At 44.2% G+C, this 13001-nt stretch overlaps 1 protein-coding gene across 2 annotated transcripts; it reads right to left on the bottom strand.

Moving 5' to 3' along the window:
- Positions 1-1339: 1339 nt before the first annotated feature.
- Positions 1340-12714, bottom strand: zfyve9b (zinc finger, FYVE domain containing 9b). Of its 2 annotated transcripts, XM_086116348.1 has the most exons (16): positions 12578-12714; positions 9514-10097; positions 9326-9425; positions 9012-9214; positions 8819-8930; positions 7535-7657; positions 7283-7438; positions 6846-7070; positions 6547-6629; positions 5077-5181; positions 4853-5003; positions 3993-4073; positions 3606-3771; positions 2877-2982; positions 2300-2479; positions 1340-1852 (listed from the first exon to the last, which is right to left on the bottom strand). In XM_086116348.1, the coding sequence occupies exons 1-16, from the start codon at positions 12639-12641 to the stop codon at positions 1691-1693; spliced, it is 2601 nt and encodes an 866-aa protein (XP_085972474.1). In that variant the 5' UTR covers positions 12642-12714; the 3' UTR covers positions 1340-1690. The 2 variants fall into 2 exon arrangements, with proteins under 2 accessions (XP_085972474.1, XP_085972476.1); XM_086116350.1 differs by lacking the exons at positions 1340-1852; positions 2300-2479; positions 2877-2982 and having other exon boundaries at positions 3622-3878.
- Positions 12715-13001: the final 287 nt, after the last annotated feature.

Consider the following 13001-nt stretch of genomic DNA (forward strand, 5'->3'; position numbering starts at 1 on the left):
TTGTGCTGCGTTGCAACAAAGAAGAAAAGCATGTGCTTGTCTTGTGCCTTTCGCCGGGGCTATGCAAGGAATGTGACACTCGCTCGTAGGAGTTACACAAGCGACGCATTCTGCTTTGAAGCAGCAGAGAAAGACAACGCCCCCTCGGTTCAGCTGGTTCCTTGACTGGAAGAAAGGGACGCTTGTGTAGTTTGCCATTTAATGAGAAATGGATGCGATGCATCAGTATGAATTACCGTATTGATATTCTAGTTGACGGGCGGCCCGGTAGTCCAGTGGTTAGCACGTCGGCTTCACAGTGCAGAGGTACCGGGTTCAATTCCAGCTCCGGCCTCCCTGTGTGGAGTTTGCATGTTCTCCCCGGGCCTGCGTGGGTTTTCTCCGGGTGCTCCGGTCTCCTCCCACATTCCAAAAACATCCATGGCAGGCTGATTGGACGCTCTACATTGTCCCTAGGTGTGAGTGTGGGCGTGAATGGTTGTTCGTCTCTGTGTGCCCTGCGATTGGCTGGCAACTGATTCAGGGTGTCCCCGCCTACTGCCCGAAGACGGGCAGTAGTGAGGATCCCGTTTTGAGACCCTAGTGAGGATCAAGCGGTTCGGTAAATGGGTGGATGGATGGATATTCTAGTTGACACATTTTGTCATTTGATTTACTGCAAAATTAAATGTCTTCAAGTGTGTGTATGTACGTCTATATTTATACACGTGCATATATACATTTATGGGATGGAAGTCAACTTTACCTTTTAATATGCATACAGACAGCACAGTATACAAAAGTCACTGGAGGGGGATTATCCAGTAGGGCACGGGTGTCAACCTCATTTTTGTCGCGAGCCACTTTTGAGTTACGGCTTCTCCCAGAGTGTCGTTATGACGGTGAAACCACACAAATGTTTAATCGCATTATTACTTGTAAGGGTCACAAAATTATTGCAAAATATCATTTATGACACATGACAATTTGACATTTTGGTACATTTTTTTTTTTAGCAAGGGTCATGCAAGTTGACACATGATTTCTTTTCGGAGGGGGCCACATAAAATGCATCTAGATCTGGTCCCCGGGCCCTGAGTTTGACACCTGTGCAGGGGGGGGGGGGGGGTGACAGACTTCCACATTGGGAGCAGTACGGGAGTGGGAGTCTTTCTGAATGGGGGCAGAACAAGCGTGTGAGTGTGAGTCGTTTTCACTGGGATATAATGGGACAAGTGTCCCCCCCACCCATTTTATTTTAATATGTACTGGGATGGGATTTTTCTATGTATGGGAGTGTGTATACATACACATCCATATACATGTTCTGCAACCATCTTTCCCCATATCGAGAGACGAGTCGTTTTCATTGCAAAGTTTAATTCCAGGCTGAAATAATTAAATGCAACATTCCATTTCAAGACATCATTCAGGCATTCATTCCATGTGCATCCACTACTCACTAAACCATTCAATTTCATTTAAACTAGCAGGGGAAGAATCTAGCCCTCATGTTAAAGTTACTTTGTGGGGTTTTTTCCACACAAGGCGTGGAGTTGTTACTAAAGTTTGATCTTTTTCTTGATTTGACACACCACGTCGCTGCGGTGTAAGGTCAGAAAACCGCCACGAGTGAAACCTCATGAGTGGATTGTCCTGATGACTTTCAGGGTCAAAGATGCGCTTAGTTGTCAGCGTTTGTGGTACTTTTCTATGTGATGAACTCCAGGATGTAAAAGATGAGCTCCATCACGATGGGCTCGTCGCTTCTCTTGCGCCCCCTGCTGTGGATGACGGGAATGAGCGTGCTGTCCAGGGCGTTCAAGTACTGAGGGGGTAGTGGGCGCCCATTGCTGCCTGCCACGAAGCCCACCTGAAATTACGAACAATAAATATAACAGCAAATAATAACAACAATAATTCAAAACTGTAAACACACGTGAACTTGCTGTAAATTTCCCCAGTGTGGGACAAATAAAGGATATCTTATCTTAACTTCAAATCTTCATTTTATACGCTCCCTTTATTGAACATTTGATTGACTCCAACGTTGAATAAAATCATCTTTTAATTCTTTTTCACCATATTGAGATGTCATTCTCAAGGTATGTTATCCTGTTCGTGGAATTGATTAAGACAACTATTGGAAACCAGTTGTCAGTATAACACAATGAAGTGCAACAACAATAAACATTGTTCAACAAATACCTCTCTGACAGTGCCAATCAAAAGTCAACATTAATATTATTTTTGTCAAGTCGGAATGTTTTGTTACTCTTACTGGAATGCAGACATGTTCCTAATGTAGTGTCACACCGACCTGCTGGGGGTCGAAGGTAACACGCAGCCCCAACTTGGCCATGCCGTCCTCCTTGAGGAGTTTGAGGTACGGACACAGCGCCAGGCAAAAGGCCCGGGCGATGCGCTCCGTCAGCCGGTTGTGTTCTGGTATGTTGGCTGCCATTCCTTTTGGGGGCTCGACTCTCTGCAGGTAGAACACCTGCACACAATATCCATTTAAAACCTTCCAGGAGTAAAAATAATATCTACATACAGTGGTAGCTCTACTCACGAACGTCTCTTCAGACGAAATTTTAAAGTTATGAAACGCCGCAAGATAATGTAAAAAACTCTTTGTTTTTTTTCTTTTTGCACAACTCTCAATTATTGTGCAATAGCCTAATTGTAACATGTATTTGTTACATATTTTGATCCATTTTTATGCTTTAGCAAACATTTATGTCTGAATTTTGTGGGGTCTTGGAACGAATTAGGGGCTTTACATGGAAAACGCGTCTCTACTTACAATATTTTCTCATTAAAAAAATTCTTCCAGAACCAATTAATTTCATAAGTAGAGGTACCACTGTAATGGTTTCACAGCAAGTCAAAGATACTTCTGTCCAGTGGATAATCTTCCCGTTTTCTTTGTATTCGGATTTCTGGAACATCTTTGTACTGCTGATGGACTCCATGGATTTACCATCAATGGGGCTTAAAACCCTGTGAACAAAAACAATAAAAAAAAAAATCTATTAACTCTTTACTATTGCTGTTCATCATTGTTTTGAAATACTTTGAGAATCTTTCCAAAAAAAAATGCTTCAAAGGAATTGCTGAGACTTCAAACTTCAGCACACGGAGAAGTGTTCAATGACCCTAACTGCATGTTTTTATTTTCACAGTTTTCTCGGGCACCAAAGCACTACTTTTTTCAAATGAAAGCCGTTCAACTCACTTCAACATTTCATTTCCTTGGCACCACACGCTGAAGCAGCACCACGTTGACCTCAACAAGTGCTCCTCAACTCACTTCAACTTAGTTCAATGGCACCGGGATGCCACAAGATCAAGTTACTTTTGTCTGAATTAACTCTTCAAGTAAGTTCAACATCCAGTAGTTCACAGTTGCCTGTGATATCGTAAGATAGATGCAGCCAAAGTGCTGACAAGATTCGGCCTTCAGAATTGTGAGGCAGAAGTGCTAATTTGCAAGCCCATTAATGATTTCTAGCATGTACTGTAAAACCGTCAACCTAAAAATAATTAACAGGGCCTTTAGCCTGTGCATGAATTCAGATTTGGATAAAAGAGTGATCAACTCCAACCAGCTGGAGGCGCCCCACCCTTTATTGAGGGCGCACTTGGCCTCCACCCACTGCACACAAACGACCTCTTCCTGGCTGTCGGCTCGATCCACGCGGCCGCAGTTGACGGCGTAGTCCTTCATCTCCCGGAGCGACCTGCGCAGCTCTGCCATCGTCTCCGGGGTAATATGCACCATTAATCCATCTGGGGAGGGGGTGGGGGGCACACGTGCGCGCGCACACGCACAACAAACACAGACACGTACAGTATACATACTCTTTTGTCAACATTGACAGACAGTGCCAAACAGGCTGTTCGAGTAAACACACACACATTTACAATATGTTAACAAAGATGAAGACTGCGGGTTAATGAAAAGAATAAATTGGTAAAGTCAGCTCCGCTTTTGTCGTGGACGATGTTACCTTCGACGATGCTGGATTTGGCCAAGTAACCCGCAGTTGCTTTCAGTGCACTGCTGAATATGAAAAAACACGAGCCAGTCACTGGGGAAATTGAGAAAAGGGACAAACAAGCATAGGATTTTAAACATTTTTATAAACGAATAGCACGGTTATGTGTAGCCCAGGGGAGGGAAACTTTTATACCTAGCGATGTCGATGGTTGGGACGATAGGGTTATTGTAAGTCTGGACTGGTTCAGAATCGTCTATGTTGATGTTAAAAGAATCATTCCTTTGTTGTGTGTTCACAAACACCCCCGTAGAATTTATTTTGTGATTTCTTTGCTCTATTTCCAGTTTTGGTGCATTTTAAAAAATATTTCTTGGTGCCATTGAATCTATCGTTAAATTACATTTTTCTGTGGCGGTCTTTGAACGCCTCTCGAGTCGAATTCGGAAAAGAAGGCAAGGCGTCGAATCGAGATGTGCTTGTAATCGTTTGTGAGTTTAAAGAAAATAATAAAGTGTACGCAAAAAAACAACAACAAAAAACAACAACAATGTAGCTCATTTTGTCTAGGAGCTGCAACATTAAACTATAAGTGGGTAGGTGTCATTAATAAAAGGAGTTTTAAGTGTTTCGTTTTCCAGTGACCTCACTCTTCTTGCTCGGTGTTACCTCCTAATAAACTAAGGGTTAAAAACATAAAAATAGAAATAATAATACATTAGATAAAATCAGATTCCTTCCAATCCATCAAGAATTTTTCTATAATTATTATTTTGAGAAAATCTGCCTTTGAGATTGAATCGAACCAGAAGTGGGCGGCACGGTGGGCGACCCCAAAAAATTCCAACAACATTGGAGGTGTGCTTGGTTACCTTTACGTGGCTGGTTGTGGATGCTGATGGCTTGCGTCTGGTACTGGCCGTCGTCCCTTTGCACGCAGATGAGGTGAGAATCGGCCTCCTCGTTGAAGCAAGCCCCCATGGCCAGGACATGCTCGTTGCACTTGTTCATGGCCTTCGTCAGCTGACGTCACAGGAAATGTGCATCGTGAATAAAAAGGTTTTCGAAATAATACATTGCAAATCGTTCAGCTCACCTCGTTGTACGCGGTAGTTTGTATCTTTATGCGGGTCTTATGAGCCTCCAGATCCACCGTGAGCCCCGGCACCATTGGGAGACTATAACGAAAATTCCTAAAGTCCTGCACAGGATGGAGGGATGGTTGCAAAGTGGGGAAATTGTTGTTGTTGTTGTTGTTTATTGAACATAAAACATATACAGTAATAATTTGACAGAAAATAAGGTAGATAAAATAGTAAAAAGAAAGAAATCAGTCTTCATTCAACACAATTATTATGTTCAAGGGAGTAGGAAGAAGTAAAAAACTTATCTAGTCCTACCCTGTTATGTGTTTATATCTAATAAATCATTTTTATATCAATCAGAAAAGAAAAAAAGTAAGAAGAAAGAAGTCTCCATTAAGGCTCATACTTTACCTTAACCGTGATATTTTTACAACTTTTGGTTTGTATCGGGATTATATAAATCCACACCCTGGCACTCTTGTGTCAATTTTCTCTTGTATTCATAATGGGTATTTCAATACCTTTCTCTATTTATCAACTTAGTTCTGATTTATCATTATATTTAATGTTTAGAATTTATCATTTTAACTCTGATTGATGTAGGTTGTTTGTACAATTTTTTTGAATTTGTTTTTGAACTCAGCAAGCGATTTACTCATTTTCAGGTCAGTTTCGAAATTATTCCACAGATTAACATCTTTGATAGATACACTTCTTTGCTTGATGTTTGTTCTTGTTTTGAGTTTTAAATGCAAAATTAATACACTTAACTTGGTCTTCGGGTTCACTTGCTTAATGCTGACATATAATTTGAAAACCCAATTTTATATTGGGTTATTTCAAAAATAATTTGAAAATTCATTGATGGGCTAATTATGGTCCAGAAAAGTATGGATGTGGTGGTGTTCAACCCTTTAATTTAGCGATGTATAATTCACCACAACTTGTGCAGCAACACATGTGGCACTCACAGGCATCGATTATTTATCCTCTGCGGAAAATGATTAACATTACTGCAGTTAATGACTCACTCACTGTGGTTGTGAAAGCCTTCATTTGTGTCTGCATGACAGACACCAGAAGGAGCTGCAATCAATTAATTATGATTCACAAACTATTTAATTATTTACATTCTATTTAATTATGTTATTTATGTTTTAATAAAAATATTTTAGAGTGCTATTTCCCGTTATGAACACGCTATCAATTTAAAAAAAAATTTTTTTTTTGCTGTTTTGGGGGCTGGATGGGACAGATTAATGGCATTTGTGTATACAGGTACTTCCAAGTGGAAGTTGATTTGATTACCGTACTCGAAATTCAAGGCACCACTGTGTTGCAGTTTACTGGGATGCACCTATAAAAATGTCAAATAGTATTGGATAAATTAAGTATCAAAAAACCCCACTAAACCAATTAGACTTTTTCGAATTTGATACCCCAAATGTGGCAAATCTCAACAATACACAACTCTTTCTTACCACTAAAAGCCTCATGACTGTATGGCCAATGTCCCCAAACAAAGGCTTCCTAAAGCGCACGCTGTATAAAGGGCAAGGGTAAACTGCAAAATATAAAAGAGAGAGAGAAAGAGAGAACAGAAGAATGTGTGAAAGTGAAGCTCGGTGAAAACAGCAACAGAGTCACCTAAGCATCTGAATATGGATCGCCGACCTCTACGGGGACCCCAAGTGTAATTAAGGCCCCAAAATAAAATTTTGCATCCTGCCCCATGGAGGTCTGGCCAGCTCCGACATAGAGTTGGAGACAAAGAACTCACATCGGTACTCTGCACCCAAGCGCAGGATGAGACGCAAAGGGAACGTCTTGGCCCAGACCACCTCGGCCCGGTGGAGCAGCAGACCGAAGAGGTACGGCTGGCTGGGCAGGGGCAGACCTTGAAGGGACTGACGGGTGGGTCGGACAAACAAGAAGCCCGCGTGCATATCGCTTCCCAGAAAACGGCTGCTAAACAGGGACAGCGACAGATCCTTGATCACCTTCCCTGCCAGCGTCCAAGAGTACAGAAGATTCAGAGTTGTTAGACACAGGGAAATTGTGTGGAATGCTGTATTCAAGGACTTACTAGTCCGGGATAGAAAATATCAGATGAGGAATTGTCAATTGCCCTCCTTTACTTGCCATATGGGCCTATACAGACAGCTGGATTGCTACGGTCATGAGAAAGAGGAGGGGTACCTAATGAAATGACCTCACCCGTGAGGCTGTCCCTGTACAGCTGAACGAAATGACTGAAGATGTCTCTGGGCAAGCTCTTCTCCTCGGGCAGACACTGCAGGAGCACCACCACCTCCATTTGGCCCACGGCGTGCATCCCCTTGGTGGTCAGGCACCAACACTTTCTGTTCACGTCTGTCCCAAAATCACGTCGAATGATCATTAAGTGTCAAACGGGTGCAGCGAGGGATCATAAATAGAATCCCTCCCCAAAACAAAACAACAACTTACAATTGACCATCGATACCATGGCGAGCAAGTTGGCATTGAGGACAAACACCAGAGGGTTGGAGCGGCCGCTCTCCAGCTCTTGGATGAGCAGCATCTCAGAGGGACGCTCCTCCACGGTGTAATCTGAGCAAGCGAAGGGCACCCAAAGCTGTAATTATTCTGACATTGGCCTTATCTGCAGGACCTCCAAAAAAATATTCACGCAGCTTGAGAATAAATCACTGTGAAATTGGACTGTCTTGAGCCACAAGGTCGGGCAAGTTTTGAGACAAAATTGTAGAGCCAATGGGAGTCTGACTCATTTTTGCCGCGGGCTACGGTGTGGTTACAGTTTCTCTCGGAGGGTGAAACCATGTAAATGCTTAATCATCTTCGCATATTATGTATACATTATGCAGTACACATCAAATTGATGGGAAAATTCTTTTGAAATCAGAAGTTAAGGATAATAGTTCAACGATTGTAACTATAAGAACAGAAGAAAATGCTTGTAATATCTCAACATTATCTATTACAGATGTCAATTTGAAATTTTGGGGCACAGTTAGCAAGTATCATGGGAGTTGACCAGCTTAATTTGCTTTTGCGGGGCGCATAAAAGGATGTCACGGACCAGATCTGGCCCGCGGGCATTGAGTTTGACACCTGTGCTGTAAAGAAACCCCCCCCCCCCCCCTCTATTTGCGGAGGATAGCGACCAAGCTCTAGGTTGAATCATCAAAAACCGCCAGTAATTGATGACCCTCTCCTAAAATGTTTCAGCTATTCAAAGAATGTTTTCGCCATCACTCGCAAAAGTTCGCTGCTCAGTGGGATAGGGGCTTAATGTTTATGTTTTTTTTTCGACACCACATGGTTGTGAGGAAAACAAGTTTGAGAACCACTGACGGAAACTGTAAATATATCGCAAACTGTGGTCCCAGAGCGGTTTAATATTTTAAGATCATCTCGACATAATTTACACATGACTTGATTTGGGGGGAGGGCGCATCGGGAACGTGCCGGTGAAAACTCTCCATAAGTCCGCTAACGACCCAGGCTAAATTTAGCTCCTCCCTAGCATTTGCAGCTCTTAGCATCTCACTTGAGTTGGACCACTTTGACATTACAGTACTTCTCTTTGAACCAGTCCTTTGGCGCCATCTTTTGGCGTTTTTCTTCACAAAAACACAAACATGGGTGAGTTTTTCAAAGACCGGCTGAGCCTCTGTACCACAGCCAAAAAAAATGTTAATAGGTGAATAAGTGAGATACGAATCGAGAATATACAGGTGTTCTCTGTACCCCCTTTGATTCCTGTGGAGGTGAGGATAGGTGGTAGGCCTTCCAGCGGGATCAGGTTAGACGAGGTGTTCACAAGTGTGGACATTCCCCACCGTCGAGGAGCACACGCCTCCTGAAAGAAGGAGAGGAGCGCCGTTTCAATAGATTGAAACATTGAGCAGTAACTGTGCTATTTTGGTTTGTTTGATCCTACATCAGCGCCCCCTTGTGGCCTGGAGGCTCTCCTGAGCTGCGGCGACCCCGCCGGCCCTTTGGCCATCCCGTTTCGCGCCGCTCGGCTCACAGATAGTGAGAACGCGTGTCCTCCGACGGGCGTTGTGGGGGCGGACTCGGACTGCTTGTCGACGTGGAGCTCGTCTGCGAACCAGACCCTCCTTTTCCCTCTCGGTGACGTGCCTGGGAGGAAGATGCCAGTTGTTGTTGTTGCCGTTTTAAAAAGACCAACAACAACAACAACAAAAAAAAAAAAGACAGTCGGCTGAGAAAATAAAAACATAAGTGGCTCACTTTTAATGAGGGTTGCATGACAGGAAACACAAACTCGCCCCTCCTTGCCGTCCAGATGTGTAAGTCTGAACTTCAGGCCGGAGCAAAGTGCACAAAACACCTGACGACACACACATGCGCATGCTCACATATATTGAATGACTTCAAAAGTGTTCGAAACGCCAGCCGGGGCGCGGTGTGAGCCTCACCTTGCCACAGGCGCGACAGTGGTGCCTCCGTTTGGTAAACGTGAACTTGACGCCACACTTCATGCACAGGAGAGCCTCGGCGTCCGGGATCCAGACCGGAGCGACCTCCCCCAAGGCGTTTGCTCGATCTTTGGTCAGGATGTCGACCGGTCCGGACTCATTGTCGGGATAGACCGGAGAGGATGCGAAGGCTTTTTCTTCTTCTCCTCCATTGGAGACAACATCTTTAAGATGATTCTGGAGGTCTTCGGATTCCTCCATTTCCTTCTCCTCGATTACAAAGTCCTCCTTGGAGGTCTTGAGCTTCCTGTCCTCCTGGGCCAGACTCGGAACCGGAGGGCCCGGAGGCTTCTTGCCCTGGCCTTCGACCCAGGGAGTCACCATGCAGCCACCTTCCTCCATGTGGAGGATGTTGGAAGGAGGCGGCGTGACCGTTTCATCGGCGGAGGACTTGGAAGAAGAGACTTTTGATCTGACTTGCCCCGATTTGGACATGTCTCCTGCATCTTTGAGCACCAGGGGATGATAAGATCTGCCTAGCCAGGGCAGCTTAGTTTCACCGAGGGATGGGTTGTCTCCTTCATCTGTTTTAAGGAAATCGTTATCGTTAGCCTAATCGCATTTTTTAGTGTGTTTGAAAAAAAAAAAACTAGGGAATTTCAGTGAACAAGAAGAGCCCAACTGCCTCGATTCAACATTTGCAGATTACCAGAACCCGGATGACTGAAAATCTATACAGATGCCATCCATCCATCCATTTTCTTGCAGGGTCCGCGCCGCAGAAGACATACAGTTCGACGGCTTGTATCCGTGAGCTTGTTCTTTCTGTCACGATTATTGGTGAGGGTAGGAATGCAGATTGACCATTAAATGGAGAGCTTTGCCTTTCAGCTCAGTTCTTTTCACCGCTACAGAGTGATGCAGCAGATGCATCACTGCAGATGCCGCGCCAATCCGCCTGTCGATCTCCTGCTACATCCTCCAGCAAACAAGATTGAGGATGAGCATTCACTCTAGAGTAGTCCTCAATGCAGAGTATCGCGATAGCACTAGTACTTTTGATATATCGCATTTTATTTCACATGACGACAAAAAAATCGAAACAGACCTTTCTTCCTGACGCAAATTATGATTCGCTGATGGCGCAAATTGGCGCAGTGTAGTGGCAACTAATGGCGAGGTGGATTTACTCAGTGTCCGATATTTAAGTATCAATGGCTGGTATCCGGCTGGTATCAGCAGAATGAATCATCAGTAATCTAGGGTAGGGTGGCACCACCGCCTTGCTAGCACACCTGCCTCATAGTGCAGAGGTCCGGGGTTCGAGTCCAGTCTCCAGCCTTCCCGTGTGGAGTTTACATGTTCTCTCTGTGCCTGTGCGGGTTTTCTCCGGGTACTCCGGTTTCCTCCCGCGTTTCAAAAACACGCATGGCAGGTGAACTATGAGCGTGGATGTCTGATCGTCTATGTGTCTCTTGTGATTGGCAGGCAACCAGTTCATGGTGTAGCCTGCCTACTGCCCAAAGACGCCTGGGATGGGCTCCAGCCCATGCGTGACCCTCGTGCGGATAAGCAGCTCGGATCATGGATGGGTAAAAAAAAATAAATCTTTTTTACTTTTGTATTCAAGTACATCTTGGGGTCTATAGTTTATTTTTACATTTACTAAAGTACTTGATTTAGGATTTTTTTTTTTACACAAATATCTGTGCTAAAGCCTTAAACACACACACACACACATAGAACAGTTGCATAACTGTTCATAAAGGGGCGAAGGGTACACGCTCACAAAGTGGCCATTAAAGCACATGTCTTGAATCATCTGGAGGTCGTCCTTGGGAGGTTTGAGAAATGATGCACGAGCAACCTCAAAAGTCACCTCCGAAGGGTAGAAAGATGTCAGCCTAGCAAGCAAGACTGCAGCAAAAATGAACGACAAGGCACACGTGCAAATTTGATTCAGGATTAAGATTACAGATTAGGGTGAAGTTTAGCATCCAAATGTAAAATTATGGCTAAAATTTACTAATAAGACATTATGATGAATATTTCAATTGATGCCATACATAGGCATGAGATTTATGTTAAGATTACAATGAACACATTTTCAATTTTAAATCCCACCGATATTAGGTCAATCTCAAAATTAAGAATAAATAGCGGTTCACATGAAGATTGAATTTACAACGAGATAAGAACTGAGCTTGTGATTAAAATGAAGAAACTGTGGTGCCCTGCGATTGGCTGACAACCAGTTCAGGGTGTCCCCCGCCTACTGCCAGAAGACGGCTGGGATAGGCTCCAGCAAGCCCGCGACCCTCGTGAGGATAACCTGGTTAGAAAACGGCTGGCCGGATGCACGGTTACGATTACAATTGATTACAATTGGTACGCCTGAGATTGGTATTAAGTATTATGAGTAATTGCAATAGTTTGAGCTCCTACGGGATTATAAATGCGTTTTCGGAATAGTTCTCCCGTCTGAAAGATCGTCAAAAAATTACACACACACACTCGGTCGTAAACCGAGGCATTTTCCTTATTTTATTAACTCATCATTACGTCAAATTGCATGCGGGATAACAGACTACACACCACTAACGCACATGGCAAAGGGGAGGGGAAATGCTTCCTTGTGACCATATGACAATTGCACGTGTTTTTTGCAGCACTAATTAAATCCCAAAAAGATGTATTAACGCCGCGTTCCCAGCTCGGCTATTCGGAAAGTGTCACTCTTGCTGCAGGTTGTGTGACGCATTGAGTTCAATCCGACTAGAAACGCGCCGAGCTCGCCAATGCGACACTCGTCCAACAGAGTTAGCGAAAGCCGGTGGGACACTTCATTTATTCCTATTTTTCATTTTTATGTATTCGTTGATTTTTGTTTGGATCAACAATATGGAAACGGGGAGGGGGATCGGATCGTTTAGTTAAATGCTGCATCAGCGCTTTTCACGCACTAACGTCATCACCGTCCTCGTCATCGTGACGCACATTCAAAGCCAGCATGCATGGAAAGGAACCAGAAGAAGAAAAAAAATATATATTGTCTCCTTCTCACCTTCTGCGATGCCCCCCAGGAGCCTTTCGTTGTCGTCGTCCCGCGCGGAGAACAACTTCAACATGGTCTTGCATTTACATCACAGACAGTCGCAGCAGCAGCAGCAGGAATGATGGTGATGGGCTGGGGAAGGAAGTGGGGGGGGGGGGGGGGGGGATATTGGCTCTCTACTCAAGAGACCCCCCCCCCTCCTCCCTTGTGTTTCTCCGCAGCTCATCAAAAGGAGGAAACTCGAGCTGAATGGGCCATTATTGCGTCAAGCTGGCGTGACGTCACCGCTTCCGCACTAACGTCAACCAGATATGCAGATCTTGCTTGGAGTTTGCGTAATACTAAAGTAGGGTCCTCAAAAAGGGGTCCCCAGGGGGACTAAAATGTTTGGAAAGGAGCTACTTTTTTTCCTGCGAGAACAGCGTTTAGACAA

This window comes from Hippocampus guttulatus, chromosome 7 (genome assembly GCF_054856545.1).
Source record: "Hippocampus guttulatus isolate MCC_2025c chromosome 7, RoL_Hgut_1.0, whole genome shotgun sequence".
Taxonomy (NCBI): Eukaryota; Metazoa; Chordata; class Actinopteri; order Syngnathiformes; family Syngnathidae; genus Hippocampus; species Hippocampus guttulatus.

What these genes read in the sequence shown, in the direction of transcription:
- zfyve9b (XM_086116348.1), bottom strand. Translation starts at nt 12,641, where the DNA reads ATGTTGAAGTTGTTCTCCGCGCGGGACGACGACAACGAAAGGCTCCTG. An exon ending in CATGGTATCGATGGTCAATT is followed by an intron (nt 7,439 to 7,534) that starts GTAAGTTGTTGT and finishes ATTTTGGGACAG; the next exon opens with ACGTGAACAGAAAGTGTTGG. An exon ending in AAGTGCGCCCTCAATAAAGG is followed by an intron (nt 2,983 to 3,605) that starts GTGGGGCGCCTC and finishes TTTTGTTCACAG; the next exon opens with GGTTTTAAGCCCCATTGATG.